Here is a 21,659-nt window from a genome sequence, read left to right as displayed (position 1 = left end):
CACCATAAATGGAAAACTTCAAGATGAGTTAGATGGGATATGAAATACCTCTTATGTCCTTGCTAACTGGACTGATCTTAGTGAACCTCTTGAATCCCTAATCTGGAAACACAGGATATAACATGTTGCTGAGTCTTTGAATGTGGAAAGAAAAGCACTGATAATAGTCTTTAAGAGTCCTAGGAGTCTTTTCATCAAATCCCAGACATGAAGATAACTCACTTCTCTTAACAGACTGTCTGGCCAACAAATGTATCTGATCACCACCTACCTTGAATACCTGATTTTTGTTTATGAAATGTTTGAAGAGCTCTTCAGGGCAGAGACAGGAATACCCCTGAAATATTTGTGTATTCTTCCTAGTTCTGGATGTGTGTGGTAGCTGATATTTATCCTGACTTTAGACACATTATCAAATTATATATCTTTTTGGATTTACAATGATTGTAATGCTTTTCTCCCCATATTCCAAGATTTGGGGATGCAGCCCAATGCAAAAGAATTTCTTTTGGTTTTCATATTGCACAGAAGAGAAAATTTGAGCAAGCATAGCGATGTATTGGAATCTGCACAGCTGTTATAAGTATAGGTGTCTGGTACTCTTTTGACTAACTTATGCCAGATGTCTCACCTTCCTCTGTACTTCTGTGGATGATTTTTGCTTATAAAATGTTTGAATCCATGAAACTTAACAGTAAAGCCCTCCCACAATTAAATGTGTACATGTACAATAATAGAAAAGGTTTTATTAAATTTTAAAAAAAAAGCAAGCATCAGATCATTCTCCAAAGTTTGTCCAGTTGGAAAAATTGTGTCATGTTGCCAAGTTTTTTTTTAGTGTGAGGAGTCTGTCATAGCAGTGAAATCTTATTAGTATCATAGATAGTCATCTCTGAGCAATTCTCTACTTGCACCTAACCACAGTGCATACATGACCTGATAACATCTATTGTCCGCTGTGTCTGTATATCACTGCTTTCATGTTGTTCCCAATCCAGGAATGAGGCAGGTTTAACTTGCCTTAGCTTTCCCTCCTAATTTTAGCACTGTCCAAGGACAGTCTTAAGTGCAATAACATCCGTGAGGCTTTCTCACTTATGTGGGAAGGAAGTCAGATGACTGACAGTATCTGGCAATTGAAGCAAGAGTGCCAGGACCATCAGTGAGGACATGCTGATGTACCTTACAGCTGACTCAAGAATGGATAGATAGCATTTCAATTCAGCAATAGAGAAAGGTCTTCTGTTTAATGGAGCTGCTACCTATCCAGGAGGCATCTGTTTGTTTTGGGCAATGAGCAGTGTTGGCTTAATTTTATCTCTTGGCACTCACAAGAGGATGTATTAAGAACCAAATGAAAGATTTTGCAACAATTGTTCTCCTTACAGAGTACATTAGTTTATAGAATAGCATAATAATTAAATTACTGGCATGTTTTTGTTCCATGAGATATAAAGTGACAAAAAGCTATTAGATAATGTTTTGCAGTATTTGGTGAAACAAAGAGAGTAAAACAATGGATTCCACCCACATTAAAACTAAGACTTTTATTCATTCATCAGAGGCATCTGAATCAAGACAAAATTTCATCCAAATGATAAAATGTGCATTATAATATCATTATGCTGGCTCTGCCCATACGTACTCTTTTGTGACATTGTGCCACAAGTATTGTAAAAAAGGAGTGGTGCTTGTTTGTGACCATGTAGTATCCATTTGGTCATTTCCTCCCTTGCAAACATCCAGGTTCTACATTTGATCTTTTATGTGCTCTTTATATGTTCCAAACTTGTTTTCAGCTTCTCTTAATATCTTCCATGATTCAATATTTTTACTGTGCATTGTAAAGGAGTCATTCAACAACCAGAAAGAAATTGTGGAATGCAATGGATTGTTTTTTTGAGCGGCAAATATGTCTGCCCAAGAACAGTCAGAAGACCTCATGCTGCTTCTCTGTACACACTTAGAGATAAATTGTAAATGCATTTATTAATTTAAAGCATTTCAGTAAACATTATCCATCAAAAGCTCCCCTAATGTTTACTGAACAATAAAAGTAGACTCTTTTTCTAAAAAGAAAAGCAAAAAGGCATGTTAGTAAAAGAGTAACAAGAATATTAAGAGATCAATTCTTAATGTTATTCAGATCTTGCAATGCAAGATGTGATCCAGATATAATACTGTAATGAGTGTCACCCCGTGTTAAAGTTGCAGTTCTTTACATAATTATCTGAAAGGAAATACGTCCGCTAACTAGCTGAGGTGTACACAGTCAAATTTTTATTCCTTTGCAGTTCTGCATTCATCCTTTGCTGTAATTGAATGCTTTATAGTTTAGCATTATTGAACAATCTGTGTTCGTAGAGCTGGGAAAATATGAGAGGTTCCAGTTGAGGCACTTGAGATTGGCAGGCCAAATAAGGCACATTTGCTTTATCACCCAAATTGTAAATTTAAATATTTAAATTTTAAAAAAACCAGAGACTGGAATACAAAGGGGGTAATCTATGTACAAATAATCCAAAATATTTCCACTGAAAGCTTTGAGTAGTGTGCACACTAATTTTATCTTCAAAATAGCAATCCTATGCAATTGGGTTGAAATAAAACAATCTGCTAAATTCCATGGTTGAGTGGGGACTAATACCTGGTGGCAGAATTTAAGCAAACCTTAGATGGGGAGAAATACTCTTCTAGGTGGATGATACACTAGCTAGAAGAGTGTGGTATACACCTAGAAGAATATAGTATATCCCTGGCCATAGATATCCAATTAAACAGGGGTAGAAGTAGAAGATTAGTTCCAAATTTTAACATCAATTGAAGTGTTTTAAAGTTTTTGCTGCTCAAAGTAGTCCAATATTGGAGTGCAAATTTAAATTCAGAAAATATCACATGTCTCAGAAACATTAATCTAGAGAAACTGAAAGCTCAGAGTTTGGCTGCTATTCACGGGGTCTCAGTTCTGTGCCTAGCAAATCTAACTTGTATTTTGAACAGGCTTCTGTAATAATTTGACATGGGAGCCTGGCCTGGGTTCCTATAATATGCTGATCCATAAATGATTAATACAATTCATTTTTGTCAAGTCTAGCACATTGTAAAGAGATGGTCCATCGGTCTGAGTTTCTCTGCCAATTTGATACACTTCTTTGAGCAAAAAATTGTCACATCAACTGATGAACCCAAGAAACTGGTTTGTGCCTCTTCTTTTCTTTATAAACGCTCATTAACTACCAAAACAGCATCTTTCCCTTTGTTAGGGGGCATCTGAATAAAAAGGCCACATATTACAATCACATCCAGCGATGGATGTACTTGCAACAAGCTCAGGAGTGTAAGAAAACAAATAACTGTTCTGTAACCTTGGAATCTAGGAATCAAGGATGAGTTTTCTTTTTATGTAGCAAATCTATAAATTGACCTACCTTTGCAGATTAAGGTTAAGGGATGTTGGTAGCATCAATAATAGTACAGAAAGTAAATATGTCTTCTGTATCATAAATGACTTTCTGCCTAAGGCTTGAAGCTAAATTAGTAAAGCTACAAAAGAAAGATAAGCAATATATATATGAACTGTTTGCTGTGCTTGGATTGGTGGGAAAATGTGGGGAACCTCCTGCTTAATATTTCTTATTATGTTTATTTGGAAATGGCATCACAGCAGCAGGGTAAGTGAAGAAATAGTATACATTGCTACAACTTTAACTTTGCATGGAATGAATATAATTTAGGGAAATATATCATGAGCTTGCTCAGCCTGACTAGAGATTGTGGGAATACAGAAAATAGAATTGGAAAGAATAATTTAGACTAAGGATTTCTAAACGTTTTGCCACCATACATCCCTGTACTGTAATCCTAATGTAAACACCTCCCCTAAAAACCCATATATTAAATGAACACAAATGAATAATGGCAACAATGCAATGAAAGGCACATTTATTATAACAAGTACTTGCACAACTAAAAGATTCCTCATATCTCCCCCAGACTGTGCCTGCACCTCCCCAAGACACTACACAGCTTGGGATACGCTGATTAGATATGTAGTGATCCAAAATAAAGGACCCTGAAGGATGATTGTCCACCTTTTGCTTAAACCAGTATTTCTCAGCTAGCTCAGCTGGCTGGGGAATTCTGGGAGCTGAAGTCTACCCATCTTCAAGTTGCCAAGGTTAAAAAAACACTGGCTTAAACCATAAAGAGGAATCCACTATTTTTTCAACACATCTGCGCATAGGATTGGAGAAACCTATTATGATCAATATAAAATGCAACTTGGATTCCAGATGCAAGAGGAAATTATTTCCATAAAATAATTTCTGTGAAGGTTTTAATGGGAACATATTCATGTTACCTTACATGTACTGTGTGTACATTGTATTTATATTTATTTATGTAAATGGACATGGGCCATGGAAAAGGAAAAAAACAGAGGTTTACAATAATGAAAAAAAAGAGATGTTTAATAAACTATCACTCTTCATTTGTCCAGTTTTGCTTAATTTAATTAAAGGCTTTTGCTCCACTGCTCAAAATGCTATTTAGTTAATTATTTAGTTGGCTGACTTACGCATTTATACCCCATACTGCTTGACTGAGGATGATAATGGGTCAGATACATAGGCAGCAAGCAGCCTTTGTATTGAATTCATTGATGGTGAATATGAAGATGATGATCATCATTATTATCCTGGATTTCAGGCCATTTTTCTGCCTATTTAGAAATGTCAAGGACTGAAGCTGTATAACTTAGCTTTTGTTTCACTCATCTATCTTGTAGTTTCCTTTAATCTCCCTGGGCAACTTATTTACATCAGCAAGAAACTGAGAGCAAGAAATTTTTAAAACACATTAAAAAATCTTGAGAGTTCCGGTTTGCAGTGCTTCGGCGTAAGCAGGAATCCGCGATTGTGCGCGGTTTCTGCCTGCGCTTGCCGCTGGAGTGCCCTGAGCCAGCCGGCTTCGGGGCTAAGCCACCCCGTAGAGGTGGTGAAGACAGGGGAGACCTGGCAGGGTCGAGGGGAATCGCATCTCTCCTCCCCAGCCGGCTAAACTCCCTTTTCCGAAGGCAGTAAGAGCGGCGGTCAGAAATGGCCGCCTCAAAGAAGCACTCAAAGCGGAAAAGAAAGTGCAGGAGTAAGTTAAGAAGTGAAAGTTTTTGGCTGACCGGGACAAAAGCAACAACTAAGGTATCCTGGAATTTAAATTTTGCAAAGATACATCGCTCCCGAAGAAGACCTGGAAGCGGCGAATGAAAGTGAAAAGGGAAATGTTGACAGCGAACAGAAATGAATGAGAAATTGGAAAAACCCACTTTGGCATCAATAGGTAATTAAACTGGATAATTAAATGTCAAGGGGATAATAAGGATTTCTGAACACTATTTTTTTTTTTTTTTTTTTTTTGCTGTAAGTGGGAAGGGAGAGGAAAAGAATGGGAGCAGGATTTGGAAGGAGGAGACTGCCCAGAACTTTAAAGAATCTGATTAAATACTAACAAGACTTCTAAAAGATACATTTTAACTGGAATTTCGTAACTAAACAGTAACCCCAGGAAGAGAAAGTGAAAAAAGAAGAAAGTGTCAAAAGAAACAGCTTGTGTGTATTTGGATTGTTTGGTGACTGGGTTTTTTGGAAATTATATTTGAATGACTAAAAACACTTGGGTGGTTGTTTGAAAAATTTTTTTTACAATGGCATCACTTGTGGATGAGCTGAAAATGGAATTTAAAAAAATACAGAGAAGAGGAACAAGAAGGGAAGGGCTCTCTTGGCTCTCTTTTTCAATTCTTAGAAATGGCGATCTGTACCTATGAGAAACTACAAGAAAGGACTGCGCAACAAGAGGATTGGGACAAAGAAGAAGCCATCTTTAACGAACAAGTAACTTTACTTGGGGAAGAAAGGGGAAAGGAGGAAAAGAAAATGGAGATTTTAAGATCTAAAAAAACAACCAAAAAAGGGAAAAATAAGGTGAAAAGTGGATATAATGTTAGAAAGCTACAGAAAGGGGGAATACAGAAGAGGGAAATGGAGGTGGAGAGACAAGGGGGTAAAAAGGGCAGAGAGAAGAAGCAAGGGAGGAAGGAAGGGATGAGAAGCTTCAAAGGTGTGGAGCAGGATGTAAAGAAACAGGACTTATTTAGAGATAATGGGTAAAAACTTTAATTGAAAAAGTGATTCTGCAAAAGTACATAAGATTGTATTGTTATATTTGTATTAGAAATAATGTTAGAAAATTGGAAACAACCTACCTACCTATCATCTATCTTCCTCAATATTGGATCTTCTGTCAGCGATCTAAGAGTTGACGGTTCTGTATAGCTGTCCCTAGCATTTTGGGGACAGATGTTGCTGGGATCTGTTGGAACCACTCTCTCAGCTTAGTTGTCACATCACTAAGTGGTCCTACTGTCACTTGTATCACTTTGACCTTTATTTTCCACATCCTCTCCAGTTCTTCCTTCAGCCCTGGTACTTTTCCAGCATCTGATACTCCTTCTTCCTGATGTTGTTTTAATTTGACATCACTACAGCCATCACTACTGCTGTCTTCTAGTCCTTGTCTATTACTACAATGTCTGCTTAATTGATTAGTACTTGCCTATCTGCTTGGATCTGGAAGTCCCAAAGGATCTTAGCTTTCTTATTCTCCATGACCTTCTGTGGGATATCCTACCTGGATTTAGGAGGATCTAGCCCATATAATTTATTTATTCAGATAATTTATATAGCCATCCAGGATCATTTGTTCATGAGATGAGAGGCTATATAAATTGTTTAATAATAAGTAAATATTGTAAACCACCCAGAGTCTGTAATAAATGCAGCTGTAATAAATGTAAATAAATAATTAATTTAAAAATACTTTCAAACTTGTTATATAATATTGTCCGTCTCTCTCTTTACACACAAAGATACACACTCACAGACTCATGCTCACACACACTCTTAGTTGTTAGCTTTCAGGAAACATCTAAGGAATTACATCCTCGAAAAAATGTACACATATCCAAAAATGCTGGCTTGTAAATTACAAGACAGATGAGTATCAGATCTAATTACAGTATATGGTACTGTGTTTTCCCTTTTCTTCTATATTGTTAAGACTGACTTTGAGAAAAATCAGACTGCAGGGAAAAAACACATCCTAATTTCTTGTGCAATTAATCAGGATTTTGGAAACATCAGTTTTTGTGAGCTACAGCTCACTTCAGTCTTACAACATCTATCTTATTTCCTGTAAGTATATGTAGGATTGTAGCCTAGATAACTATTTTATTTCTTCAAAGTACTCTGTAATCTGGGAAAAAACAGTTGGGATTGAAAAAGAACTCTTCAGCCTTTACATTAAATTGTAGTTGTCAGCATTCAGGGGAAACAAAACAAAACATACCAGCTAAAATGTTACACATCTCATGTCTTAAGAATTTTAAAGGTATTTCAGGTTTTGCCTTGGGTAGGATAGCTCTTCATTATTGAAAGTCTTCATGAAAGGTAAATTGAATTACCTTAAGTGAAAAAAATAATTAATGATAATGAAATAATTGATTCTGCATAGAAAGTGGTTTCTATGTACATTTCCATTAAACCACAACTATTTAATGGGAATTATAAACATCAGCTTCAGGACTGGTAGAATTAATATATTCCCTCAATATTTCTACCCTTAGTATATAATTTATGTTTTTCTATTTTTTCTTCTGAGTTACTTTATTGTATACCACTTCTGCACTTGTCCTCATTGACAATGTCAAGCCCAGCAGTAGACTTATGCTATATCTTTTCACAGCTTCTCCCTGCATTCGTCTTCACATTCTAGTAGACACACATTGTCTGCCTTCTTGGTCTGCTCTGTCACTTCTCCTGTAAGACTACCATAGCTGGACTGCTAAACTTCAGAGAACCATACATGACAGCAAAATGTTAATGCTTTTATGTGGTAGCTCTAACGTTCCATGGCTGAGATGCTGAGGCAATAAGAATATAAATGGCACAGACTGATTTGACTGGCCTGTAAGGAGTCTGTAGTGTATAGATGGGCTTGAAGAACACAAGGAAGATCTGCTACCAAGATAAATGGAAAATGAGCCCAGGCCAAGAAAATAATTTGAAGAAATGCCTTAGAAAGCACACTCCCCTACATTCTCATTAAGATAAAACAGGCTTGCAAGATTCTGCAGCTGTTCTAATAAAACTAACTTAGATTTTGTATGGTGTCTGTTTTTTAGCCTGCTAGGGTTGATAGAGTCTACCTGTAGTGAGTCAGAATGATTGGGGCAGGCAGAAAGTGAATAAATGCAGGAACTGCCTTAAGGGTTTTTTCCCTGCTTTGGCAGCTACCTGTGGAAATTCTTAAAAATATATACATATACTATCATGACAGGGTGATAATACTGTAAACCTGAATATATATATATTCTATATATTCTATATATATAAATCTATATATTTGTTTTCTTAAGTTTTCGCGGGTACTTACATGTATGGCCTTCAGCTTTGTTCGGGTATTTTCCCACGTCATAGTAGTGGTGTTTTTTTTTTTTAAACAAGTTTTATTAATTTTTCCAAAACACACAAATCATCATTATCCATTACATGTTTAAACCTTTTTCCATTATAAATTTAACAAGTCAGATAAACTATAATTCTATTTTAAACCATTTCCATATAAACATACAAAAACCTCTTATCCAATTTCTCTTTACTTCTCTTTACTCTTATTCCATTTCATTATTATTATTTCATCTTTTTCTTTCTGACTTAGTACCATTATTCTCATTCTATATTTCTGCAAGGTTTTATTAATTCTCCCCCCCCAAAAAAAAACATATACACACAACACACAAAACATAAAAAAGATCTTTTTGGAAAGCAACTTGGACCCAGGTATCTCTCTCTTCATGGACTTCAATTATATTCATGCTCCTCTTACCTATCATTACTTATTTTATTTACCATTCTAAGTCTTCTATATTAACTTCTCCACATATTTCACTCTTCTTAATTCTATCTTAATTAATCATCTTAATTTGAGTCATTATATTTGTATCTTTTGTCCATTCTTTATTGTCCCTTTGTCTCGTCTTTTTTTTTAAAAAAAGAAGTTTCTCCTGAAATCACTAATCAGAGTATGATGCCTTTCTATCTCCCCCCTAAATTAATCAAATAAACCTTTGAAATAGTACCCAATACCCAATCCGATTTTGCTTGGTACATTCTATCTAAATAGTACATCCAGAATAATTAAATACATAGTTAAACAATAGATCTGAATATTAAAAACAAATACTATAATAGAAATTTTATAATAACATCAATGCCATAATCTTATTAAACTCTTTAATTAAAACTCAATATTCTGAACCTCCCCTCATACTATTAAATTCTAAAACCAATCATTATTAAACATTTCACCATTTTAATCTCTTATCAACTCTTAAACCATTTAAGTTTTCTATTTCTAATACAATACTACAATATCATCTTATGTACCTTGCAAATTCTTTTGAAGAAATTATACTTTATCCTTTATCCCTAAAAAGATTCCTTTTTCCCATTTAATTTCAAAACTTTGTAGCTTTTCTCCACCTTTTCCTTCCTTTCTTCTCCCAACAAACCTTTCTACCCCCCTTCTTCTAGCCTCTGCCTTACTGGCTTCCCTTCTCTGTTGTGCTCCTTTTCCCTTTTGTTTACTATCATTATATTGATTTTGCACCTTATTTTTCCCTTTCTTAAGTGTTTTTTAAATCTTAAGTCCTTAGTTTCTCTTCCTTTCCCTCTTACTTCTTTCTTGGTCGATTTCTGAGATTTATTAAAAATGGCTTCCTTTCCTTCTTCTTCTTCTGCTGTTTTCATCTGTTGTAATGTTTGTTGATAGTTAATAAGCGCCATTTCTAAAAAAAAGGAAGGCTTCTTTCAAACCAGCTTTACCATTATTTTTTTTTGCTTGTTCATAATCTTTTCTCAGTTCCTCAATAGAAGGAGCCATTATAAATCTTTTCTTTTCTTTTCCCCTTCTTTCTTCTTACAACAACCAGAATATTCCAAAGAAAAATAAAACAGTCCCAAAGTTATCAATCAGTACAAACCAAGGCAGAGTTCTCACTTTCTCCTTCTGGGGTAGTATCAATCAGAGACAAAGAAAGTCCAAATCTGTTTCTTAAAGTCTTATTGCAATATATTTTAGTCTTCAAATCCTTAAGGCATCTCCTCCAACAATCTTAGCATACAAATATTTTTTTAGTCCTCTCTCTTCCCACTCATCGCTTAAAGTTTTCACCTAAAAATAGGTTTCTTAATATTCACTTATTTATTCCGTAGGAAAAGAGGGTAAGCTTTCCTTTCAGCACCATCAAACTGCCGGTTTTTTCCTCTTCTAGAAGGTATCATTCAGAAAGTCATACTTTTCAGGAATTTTGTTAAATATGTCTTAGAGTCCTAGGAACCAAGAAAAACTTTCTCCTTTCAAAAACTTTCTCCACTTCCTCCTGCGCATTCTTACCCGGCTGCCAGCTTCTTTGTGGCGGCCATTACGGACCGCCGCTGCACCGTCCTGGGAAAAGGGGGTTCTGCCGGCCGGGAGGGGGTCTGCAACACCCCCAAACCCTTCTCCGGATCCCCTACCTTCAGCTGCCCCTGCAGGGCAGCCTAGCTCCGCACCCGTCCGGATCGGAGCCCCAAAAATGGCTAGCGCAGCAGGATCGCGCAGCTTCGCGAATCCCTGCCGCCGCGGCTCGACAAACCGGAAGAAGCCCTAGTAGTGGTGCTTTTAAGTTGTAGCAACATTAGCAGAATCTCATCTGCCATCATCAGGCTTCTGTATTGTGTCCGTCAGACGGACACAATACAGAAGCCTGATGATGGCAGATGAGATTCTGCTGAAACGTTGCTACAACTTTAAAAGCACCACTACTATGACGTGGGAAAATACCCGAACAAAGTGAAGGCCATAAATCTATATATTTATATAGATTTGGTATCTAACATTCTTTATGATAGACAGACAGACAGACATTTAATTGTTTTTTAAAAATTCCTCATTATTGTCCTTTTAAAAATTATTTTAAATGATCTCTTCTGGGTTAGTTTTCCTATCTCTTTCTGTCTCTCATTCAATCACTCACTCATTCATTCAGTTTAAAATCTCACAACAGTGACTTGAATGAGTAACATTAACAATGTTAATGCCAGGGTTCCAAGTAATAGTCCCATAGTAAGCAAAAAACCCACTAAAACAATCAAGAATAATTATTGGCAATTGAGGACAATATCCATCTCACCCATTTCAGGTACCCTATGATAAAACTTTAATATTATATGATACAGTAGGCTACTTGTATGTCTCATTATAAAAATTATTCATTAATTGATTCAATTTTGATACCCCCCCCCCCCAACTAATCAATTCTGAGTTCTGAAGTCTGGAGTAAACCAAGTGACAGGTTTGGATGAAAATAGATTGATTTAACCTCAGTTGGTCTGAGAATTTAAGCATGGCTGGGTTTGCCACATATTTGGATGGGAGAATAACACAACCATAGGGCGGATTCACAGGGGAAATTGAAAATCATCCTAGAAAAAGTTAATGACATAGTGCTTCCACCTGCTGCCAAGAAAACAACATGGACCCGTCTTTTAAAGTCACCAGGAATTTAGCTCAATTCAAAAGAGACCCCCTACTCTGTGTAATCTAGATGAAAGTCAGCTCTGACTCAAGATGAAGAATATTAAAATAAAAAGCAAAACCCTATGGAGAGATATGGAGAAACGATGCCCATAATTTTATCTTTTCAGAAAAGTATTATTCCTACTTCACCCTTTTTTGTTTACTGTACAGTTAAAAGAATCTTTAGATCTAAGGATATTTATTACATGCTTGCAGCTGTAGACAAATGTCACAACGCTCACTATACCAAAGAAGAGCAGATGGGACATATTTATACCTGTGAGGAATAAGTAACATATGGTGGTAATAAGTTTTACATTATTGGAACTGCAAATATACCAAGTAAGCTGCATGTCTTGCAGCTACCTGAATCTGCCAAAATAATGACATACCTTGCATTTCGGTAAAGGCTACTTTGGCTTGTAATTTGCCATTGTTCATAACTTGTTCATTGGGGTATCAAGCATATATGTATGAGGCTACCTCAGGGAAAAGTATCAGAGAACCGTTTCCACATGTGGTTTGTTGCATTACGACATTGTAATACTATGCATATTTACATGGAAGAAATATGAAGTTGTTTTCCAATAATTTCTTATTTTACATGAATCTTTTTCTTAACCTTTTTTTTTTAAAAAAGAAAATTTTTGAACTAATGAAAATAACAGAATATTTCTTTCAGGCTTTGATAATTCTTTTGCACAAGTGGCCCAGATTGTAGGTCATTTATTTATTCATTCATTACTATTGGTTAATAATGGTAATTCGGAACAGAGTTTCTGTCACTAAGTGATGCAGTTAATTGCTTAGCGACAGACATCCTGTCAGTCTCCATTGCTATCATTAACCAATTCCCACCAGTCATTAGGTGAAGAACGCTCCCAATTTAAACCATTCCCAGCTTGATCCATCCATTCCACCCCTGAGTCTCAATAATGTAACAGACTATGTCCTCTGTCTCCTCTTGAACTCACCCCCACCTGCTTATCTCTCCATATCTTTTTGACCACATGCCTGCTCCCTACCACCAGCTGCTCCCACCACCCAGCCCTGGCCTATGCTGTCATGCCTGCTGCACCACATGGCATATTATTCTTGCTGTGTCTTCTTTCATACCACCTTCTTTCATCTTCTTCTTCCTCTGCAGCTGGGACTTTTCTTGTGCCTGGTCAGGATCTTCATTTGTGTGCGAGTAGGGCCTCTGTGTATGAACCAGCCAGGACCTTTGTTCACATGCCAATCAGGACCGCCAGTCATGCCCTACCCAGGGCTTCTTTCACGAAATAAATTTAGCACGTAAAAAAAGGGCCCAACTGTACCAAATAAGGACCTGGGTGGAAGGGTCCTTCTTTTGCACTGGTACAGCTAGGACTTTCTTTCACACTCCGGACTTCTTTTGTGAAGTGGGGGGCAAGACTAGACCTGAATGCAACAGTGAGAAAAGAGGAGACATGAAAAAAGGCCTCGACTGGTACAGTAATGGTGTGGTGGGTGTGGCACTTGTGGGCAGGGCTGGGCAGCTGCTAGCAACGGGTGGGAGGGCAGTCAAAAGTTAGTCATAAATATGGGTGGTCCCAAGTAGTCCTGAATTTTGTTCATGTGATGTGGAGGTGCTATTGATATGTATGTATATGTGAGTAGGTGTGCATTATATTTTTACATTTCTGATTTTACAGTTGCTTCCTCGCTACTTTTATGTTGACTTTTCTTATGACTACCTCTGCATTTATTTTTGTCCTGGGGCAAACACAAAGGAAACAACATAGAGCTTTATTAGATAAACCAACCATGCACAACACTCACAGCTGCTTGGGTGATTTGTTAGGAACCCAAGAGATTTGCTTGCATAAACATTTGCATCATTTAAAAAAAAACCTGCATATAAACATATGGATACAAACTCTATTTGTTATGTTAAAAATCATAGGTAGAATAACAGTTATTTCTCTCATGAGAGTGAATGAATGACATCTTCTGTGAGTTATACCAAAACATACCAAGGGACTCCAAATAGATGCAAGCCACAGTAACCAGAAGAACATTAGCTTTATTTTTCATTCCCAGGGAAAAGTTTTTTTTATTCAAGTGCAGCTTCATAGAAAATGCCTCATTAAATCTTTGCAATTGTTAAATTATATTGGACATCAATAAAATACAACAATACCTTCATTTGTTCAGAAGCAAAAATGTCTTTCCTATAGCTGAGTGTGCATTGTGTGGTTTGGGCACATGGAGTTCTAGGAAAACATAAAGTTTCATAAATCTTAACATAAATCTTAGCACCCATAACATTTTTAGTTTTAATTTAGAATCATCACAAATAGAGATGGGTTTTCAAGGATTAAGGCAGGAATCTTGAGATCATTTTTAAAGAATAAGCATTAATTGCTTATTAATTTTCCACCAGGTTAGTGTATAAGAAGTTAGCAACATAAGAATCTGACTTGATGGCAAGTCAGCATATAGTTCCATTTGGCTCAATGAGTTGTTCTCCACATTCCAGGCTTCAAATCTTGTCCTGGGTATTGAATCAGAGGCGTTTTGTAGCAGAATGCAGGTAGTCCTCGAGTTAGAACCACAATTGAACCTGTGGTGGGATTCAATTTTTTTTACTACCGGTTCTGTGGAAGTGGCTTGGTGGGCGTTGGCAGCGGGAGGATACTGTAAAATCTCCAGTCAGAGGTGGTATTTGCCGGGTTCTCCGAACTACTCGAAATTTCCACTACCAGTTCTCCAGAACTGGTCAGAACCTGCTGAGTACCACCTCTGATAAGCCCAAAATTTTATGTTGCTAAATGAAACCTTTGTTAAGCAAGTTTGCCCCATTTTACCACTTTTCTTGCCACAGTTGTTAAGTGAATCATTGCAGTTCTTAAGTTAGTAACACGGTTGTTAAATGAATCTGGCTTCCCCATTGACTTTGCTGGTCAGAGGGTCCCAAAAGCTGATCACATGACCCCAGGATACTGCAACCATTATAAATATGAGTCTGTTGACAAGCATCTAAATTTTGATTACATGACCATGGGGATGCTGTAACAGTCGTAAATGTGAAAAATGGTCATAAATCACTTTTTTCAATGCGGTAGTAACTTTGACCGGTCACTATATGAACTATTGTAAATCAAGGACTACCTTTGAGCTGGAAACTTTCATCCGAAGAAAGCAACTCAGGCAATTATATTTCTAATATAATAAGAAAGGGGAATCTAAAAGAGAGAGAATGTTTGCCTAAAGCAGGTCTTTTTCTCTTTCTTCTTCTAGTCTCCCAGCAAGGTGAACACCAAAGACGGCTGTATAGAGAACTACTGAAAAATTACAATCGATTGGAACGGCCTGTTGTGAATGACTCACAACCTCTTGTAGTAGAACTTCAACTTGCATTGCTGCAGATAATTGACGTGGTAAGTTAACTATAATCCAGTTCTCTGTTCCTGAACCAATGACAAATACCTCACATTTTAAACCAATGATGTACATAAAAAGCTAAGAATTTGATGGAGCAGTCCAGTCTACTCTGTTTTCAAGGCATGGTAACCCTGAAAGCAAAGATCCAAAATAGCAATCAAAATAATAGTGATTGATAGCCCAATCTTTGATAAATTTGTCTGGTCCTCCTTTTAAAAACATCCAAACTGGAAACTGTTAGCCTGTTACCATATTTGATGATAGCAAGTTGCACCATGTAACTATCTGTTCTTTAAAGAATTACTTTCTTTATCCATCTGGAATCTCTATTTAGTTTCAGTGATTGAGTTCTAATATTGTGAGAGAAGGTGAAGGACTCTCTAGCTACATTTCCCATTCTGGGCATGTATTTTTATATCCTTATCAACTCTGCCTTTATCTGCTTTAAGACTGAAGCTAAAAAGACAGTGTAGTCATACAGAATCTATTCTAGCTTCCTTGTAATTTTCCTTGCACATTTTGCTGCTTTTCCACGTGTACGATGCAGTCGTTGAATCGTGGTGGCCAAGAATGAATACAGTATTTCAACTAAAGTGGCACCATTGATTTCTACAACATGATATTGGTTGTTTTAATTGCCATTTTTATTATTAATGATTGTAACATGGGACTTATCTTTTTATAGTGGCCATATACAAGAATTGGATTTTCATTGAGCTATCAATGATGACTCCAAGATCCTTTTCCTAATTAATTGCTGCCAGCTCACATTCCATTAAAATATGGTAGATGTATAGTTTTGGGGCCAGCATTGTGTAGAAAAGCATTTTTCATTCTGAACCCCATTTGCCTACGTTGGAGAGATATAGACTTTACAAAATCCCTTATTTTAATACCTTGAAAGATTTGGTATTACCAGCAAATGTGCCCAGCTTACTAGTCATTCTTGATTATTTATAGACAGATTAAAACCCATCATACAGAAAGACAACATTTTCATGTCTTTCCAGGGTAAAATTGTTCATCTGTTCCTATTTTTCATTTCCTGTTCTTTAGCTAATTTTCAGTTCACAAGAGCATATCTTCTTATCCCATGCTGTTGCATTTGCTTATTTATTTCTAGTGAGGGATTTTGGTAATGATCTTTTGAAACAGTAAATTGCAATTTATCTTAGATTTCCTCTGCCTGCATTTTTGATCACACTTTCAGAAACATCTAAATTAGCGAAACAATATTTCCAGAAGCTTATATTGGTTATCTTCAGCAGGGCTTGTTTTCTGTATATTTATGTAATTTTACATTATCCTATCATATCTCAATCAAACATTAAACTAACTAACTTGTAATTTAATAATAAGATTGCAATAGAATATTATTCCAATACTGGTTCATCTAAATCTGTATCAGGACATTGAGATAGCCCTTTTTCAAGAACAGGTATTCCTGTTCTTGAAATTTGTATCATTTATACTATTGGAGTAAATTTAAAGAATGGCAAATAATGTCTTTTTTCCTTAGTAGTAGAAAAGGGAAATCCCATTGAGAGCTAAACGTGTTCAAGATTCTTTCCATGTCATTATTTTCTGTGATGCCGGTCATGTTTAATGAGATTAATATATTTTAATGTTTTTCTTAGATTGTAAAGCAGGGACAATGAATTTCTTGCTTCCAGATATTGTTGGACAACTTTTGCTTTCAGTTATTGTTGGACTCATCACTCTCACCCATGCCAAGGGAACCTTGGGTGATGGAAATTGCAGTTCAACATGGAGCGCCATAAATGTCTTTTCCTGTTCTATACTCGTAATGGAATTTATGAACATGTTTGGAAAGTAGCTTCTATATTTGCTTATATGTTAGTGCTTCTACTAAAAACCTATCTATAAGAAATTACACCTGGATAATTTTGTTAGATGATTTTACCAATTTACCCATCACAATTGAAAGCATGGAATATCAGTGAGTTTGTGGCAATTCTGCTTCTTGACTCCATCTTGTCAAAAAAAAGTGAAAGGAATATAGACGGTCACAATATCTAAAATGTTTCAATTCAAACCTCAAGTATTTGGAAATAGCTCATGCTTGGATCATCCTTTCTTTTTGATTTACAACAGCTGTTTCATGCTTGAAATGTGGTGTCCTGCATTTTAATAGAGTTTGAATCAATGTTTTGCATGCTCCTAATAAAGAGGCCTCTTAGTCTACGCACCTCTAAAATGGATCAAGAATAAGGAAAATCCTAGTGATCTCAGAGCTTAAAGGACATTTCCTGATATGCATTATACTGCTCCCTTCTTACAATGTGGTTACTTTTGCAGGTGGGGACAGAATGATTACAATAGATTTTTGAAGCCTTTACAGTTAAGTTTCATTTTGTTGATTTAAGTCTGTGTGGAGTTTAGAGCCTGAGGGCCTGGCCTATTAACTTATTAGCAACTTGTTAAGGAGCTTTTGCAAGCGAGCCATGAATTAGCTTCAACCAGAGCTACTCCATCTTAATCACTATGTCTATGCTTTTGCTTGATATAGCCATTGTTGGAATCAGCAGTTAGCTAGCACTTAATTTGACACTTATCAGAAGAAGCTAAAGAGGCTAACCACAAACACTTCAGTTATGGGAAATGTTAATCTGCCTGGCAGATGGTGGCTTTATAATGTGCTGAAGAATTTTGCAAGGAATAAGGAAACACAATGTGGCATTTAGCTTAAGCTGTGCTCATGAATGTCCAGGCAAAGGTATGGAGATGAAAAATTCATTATTAGCATATTTTAAAAAAAAGAAACCCAGAGGTGGAGAGCTTAGCTAGTTAAATATACCCCACATACTAGCCTAAACTGTGCATGTCTTCAATGAATCAGGAACAAGTGATGTCATATCAAGAAATTGTGATGTGTATACAGTAGAACCTCTGGTCATGGCCATAATTCGTTCCATAACTTTGGTGATTTCTTTGTCTTCAGGAATTTCTGGGTCAGGGATAGTGTTTGATTGCCACCCGAGTATGTGTTTGTGATCAGATTCAAAAATTGTGTGATTTTTTTTTTTTTTTGGTTGGAACCTGATTTGGTTGTGACCAGACCAGAGGTTCTACTGTATGTGGTTTTGTGGTATAAAAACAGCTTGTTGAATGTCGTTTCATTTGGGCTTGGATCCTACATGTGCATCTTTACAAACTTATAAACAGTAAAACAGTAAAACAGTATAAACAGTATAAAAAATAATAAAAAAACAATAAAAAGCAATAACCCCATACTCCTGGTGACAACACACAATTAAATGAGCCACTTGATGGGCTCCATCCCACTCTGAGTTCCCCAGGCTTGTTGGCTGAACCAAATCTTCTGTGCCTTACAGAAGAGTGTCAAAGTGGGGACCAGTCTAATTTCTGCAGGGATGATGTTCCATACGGAGGGAGCCACCATAGTAAAGGCCCTTCTTCTGGGCCCTACCCAATGTACCTCCTTAGGGGATGAAACCTGCAACATTCCTTGGCTCCCAGCTCTAGTAGCAGGTGGATGTAACCAGCAACAGCTGATCCCTCAGATAACCTGGTTCCAAGCCATGAAGGGCTTTAAAGGTGGCTTTAAATTAGCTATAAGTCTGTCTCATCACTGCAAAGAATGATGGCAAATTGTCTAACAATATAAGAAATAAATTGGTCATATTTAAGAGGGTCATTGTGCCTTCCTCATTGGCTACTACAGTTTAGTCAATAGTATGAAAAATCAGATATTCTAGGAAAAGCCAGATACTTCTCCTTATCTGTTCTGTATTTATTACGGAAGCCAACAATGTGGATTGTATAGTTGGTATTGAGATGAGTTGGTATATTATACTGTATATATCATTCCAAGCCATCTCCTTTGAAAGAGAAACATCCACTTTTGAAGGGCTCTGTGAAGATCAGATATGAAAGCAGTGCATCCTTTTAAAGCACTATACATATTAGATCTAGATGGACGCTCATCAGCTCCTAATGATCCCCTTTTTGAAAGTAATTGATCTGATTACCTGATTTCCATTGCAAATGATTGTTTGCCTGAATTTTATCTCTTAACTAGACTTCTGTTTAATTGTAACTAAGGACCAAAGGGACTTATATTAGGTGTTTCCCAGAATGTTAACACATGGCTTTATTGCTTTGGAATGCTGAATGAGACCCTGAAATGGGCAGCTATCCCTGATGTTTCACAAGTAATTTGTTGATTAATTACGAAGCTTTTTACAATTTTAGGCAGAAGCATCTTGTATGTTGAAATAAATTATGAGGCATGTGTTCCTTATTCATCAGATGCTGCTCCCATAGGTTTCTGCAAAGCTGTAATAGTAGGTGGTGTGCGTTCTTCCTTTCCAATTGTTTAGATTGCTTAGCTGTAAATGGGATGGCTATATGAAGTTAATCAGCAATGTAATTAGCAAAATATGCCGTGAGAAAGGATTATAAAATGAGAACTGTTCTTTTTTTGGTCTACTGTACTATCAGGTATCTTCACTAATGTTACAGATTATTGCTTAATTCTGAAATCATGCAACAATCAGACGTTTTTGGTTTTGTTATTACTATTGTTATTAGTAATGGGATAGTACAGTGTCTCAGGGGTTAAGACACTGGGGTTGTCGGGTGGAAAATTGGCAATCCAAGTTCAAGACCCAAGCACCATGTGACAGGGTGAACTCCCGTCCTAGCTCCTGCCCACCTAGCAGTACAAAAACATGCAAATGCAAGTAGATATAAATATGTACCATTTTGCAAGTTGGAAGGGAACTATACTCCATGATGTCATGCTGACCACATGACCACAGAAATGTCTTTGAACAATGGTCTTGAAATGGAGATGAGCATCGACTCCTATAGTCGGAAACAACTAACCGAGTAAAATCCTCAGGGACTCCTTTTTATTGTTAACATAAACAAAATGCTTGTCACTCTGGGCCACTAATATATATTTGGAGGGAATATTTTATAGCCTAGAAAATCATCCAGGACTGATGGGTGATCTTATCTTTGTAGAATATTGTTCCTGAAAATTTAGGCTTTCCTTTAGGCAATGGTGGCTATTCATGTCTAAAGGAAGTAGATAAAGAGGTTGGGCTTGGGGATATTACTGGAGTAAAAGGAGGAAAGAGTTAGTCCATTCCCCCTCAGGCCATGGCTCCAACGAAAAGTTCTTGCTTGGTATTAAAAGCCAAGGCAATGTACAAGTTCAAGCACATATTTCTAGCAATGTTTCTAATCTTTCCTATCTTCTGCCAATTGGATCATTTTAATTGAAGATGCTGGGAATTAAAGCTGAAGCAGTCTACGTGCAAAATGTGTCCTTGGCCACTGTGATGTATTCTCTCTCTTTAGGGACATTTTTAGATGGCTCCTTCTTAAAGTGTGATGGATTCTGAAGCAAGAGCAAAAAAGTTACTTTAGAATTTGGGAAGCCACGCACATACCATTTTTCTGGGATTCCTTACAGCAACTTTATCTTTTCCCAGGATGAGCTGATGACTTGGTGACAGATAGAAGGACATATGTACCCTCTATCTTGGTGACAGATAGAAGGACATATGTACCCTCAGAAGCTCCAAAGCACCTTTTTGTCTTTGAATCTAAAGTATTGCTTAGCCCTATTACCAACATTTGGGAAAGCAATCTGCTGATCAATTTCAAGTGAGACCAGACTGTTTCATATATAAAGAATACAGATTTGATCTCTGACAATCTCCCTATAGCCAATTCCTCAGCAGCTAGAAATTGAAAAAACTTTAAATTCCATCCCATAAAGAGAGACACATGTTTCTTTTTTTTCCATGATTGAAAAATTACTAAGAGATAGCTCAAGGTTTCAGTACAAAAATGTGTTTTGAACCTTGATTTATTTGGATTACTCTCTGTGCCAATGTCTGCAAACCTTTTATTTACTGTGAATGGGATTATTACTTTTTTACCTAGCAGTTTCTGCAAGGCAGATAAAAACCTTTGAAAATAGATTTGAAATATATATCAAAGACAGGGCATACGAAGCAATTGGAAAGCATATTCTGTTGGTGTGTTTAATATCCTATATTCCTTGATCTCAGAGAAAACTGATGCTATCACAACTTGTAAAGAATAATGCATTTTATATATATTTTGTATTGGTAGTCTCTCCTAACCTTATATTTCTAATGTAATTTAAGTATTTTCTGTTCCTGAGAAGAGAATTATAGAACTTATTTATGTTTTCCACAAACTAGATGGAATTTAATTTCAGTTAGAAGTTTCATGTTATTTACCATAATGTGATACTGTCTGTCAATTCCTCTTCTAGATGGCTGCGATTTAAAATATAGATATACAGTAGATAATAAAACATTTTATGTCCAAATTCAAAAGGAAGCTTGTATTCTATAGACCAGGGGTGGGCAAACCACGGCCCGCGGGCCACATCCGGCCCGTTGGTCTGTCCAATACGGCCCGCCCCTTTGAAAAGGCAAAGTTTGCAGGCGGGAGCATCTTCCCGCCAAGGAGCGGAAGGGTTCCGCCCGGTGGGCAGGCTGCTTGGCGGGCTGCTTGGAGCCACCTAAAGCTAGGCCACTGCTGGTGGA

General features: G+C 36.7%; 1 protein-coding gene across 1 annotated transcript in view; it reads left to right on the top strand.

Moving 5' to 3' along the window:
• Positions 1 to 21,659, top strand: part of LOC113415457 (neuronal acetylcholine receptor subunit alpha-7-like) — a 92,492-nt gene that overhangs the window by 12,184 nt on the left and 58,649 nt on the right. The window contains exon 2 of the mRNA XM_087957451.1: positions 14,938 to 15,077. Within this exon, the coding sequence (XP_087813577.1) occupies positions 14,938 to 15,077 (140 nt within the window). The remainder of the gene's footprint in view (positions 1 to 14,937; positions 15,078 to 21,659) is intronic.

This window comes from Notechis scutatus, chromosome 2 (assembly GCF_049901735.1).
Source record: "Notechis scutatus isolate UNSWTSFEM ecotype Mainland chromosome 2, rNotScu1.2, whole genome shotgun sequence".
In the NCBI taxonomy this organism is placed as follows: domain Eukaryota; kingdom Metazoa; phylum Chordata; class Lepidosauria; order Squamata; family Elapidae; genus Notechis; species Notechis scutatus.
The sequence above is the reverse complement of the archived record's forward strand: the minus strand, read 5'-3'. Positions and strand labels throughout refer to the sequence as shown.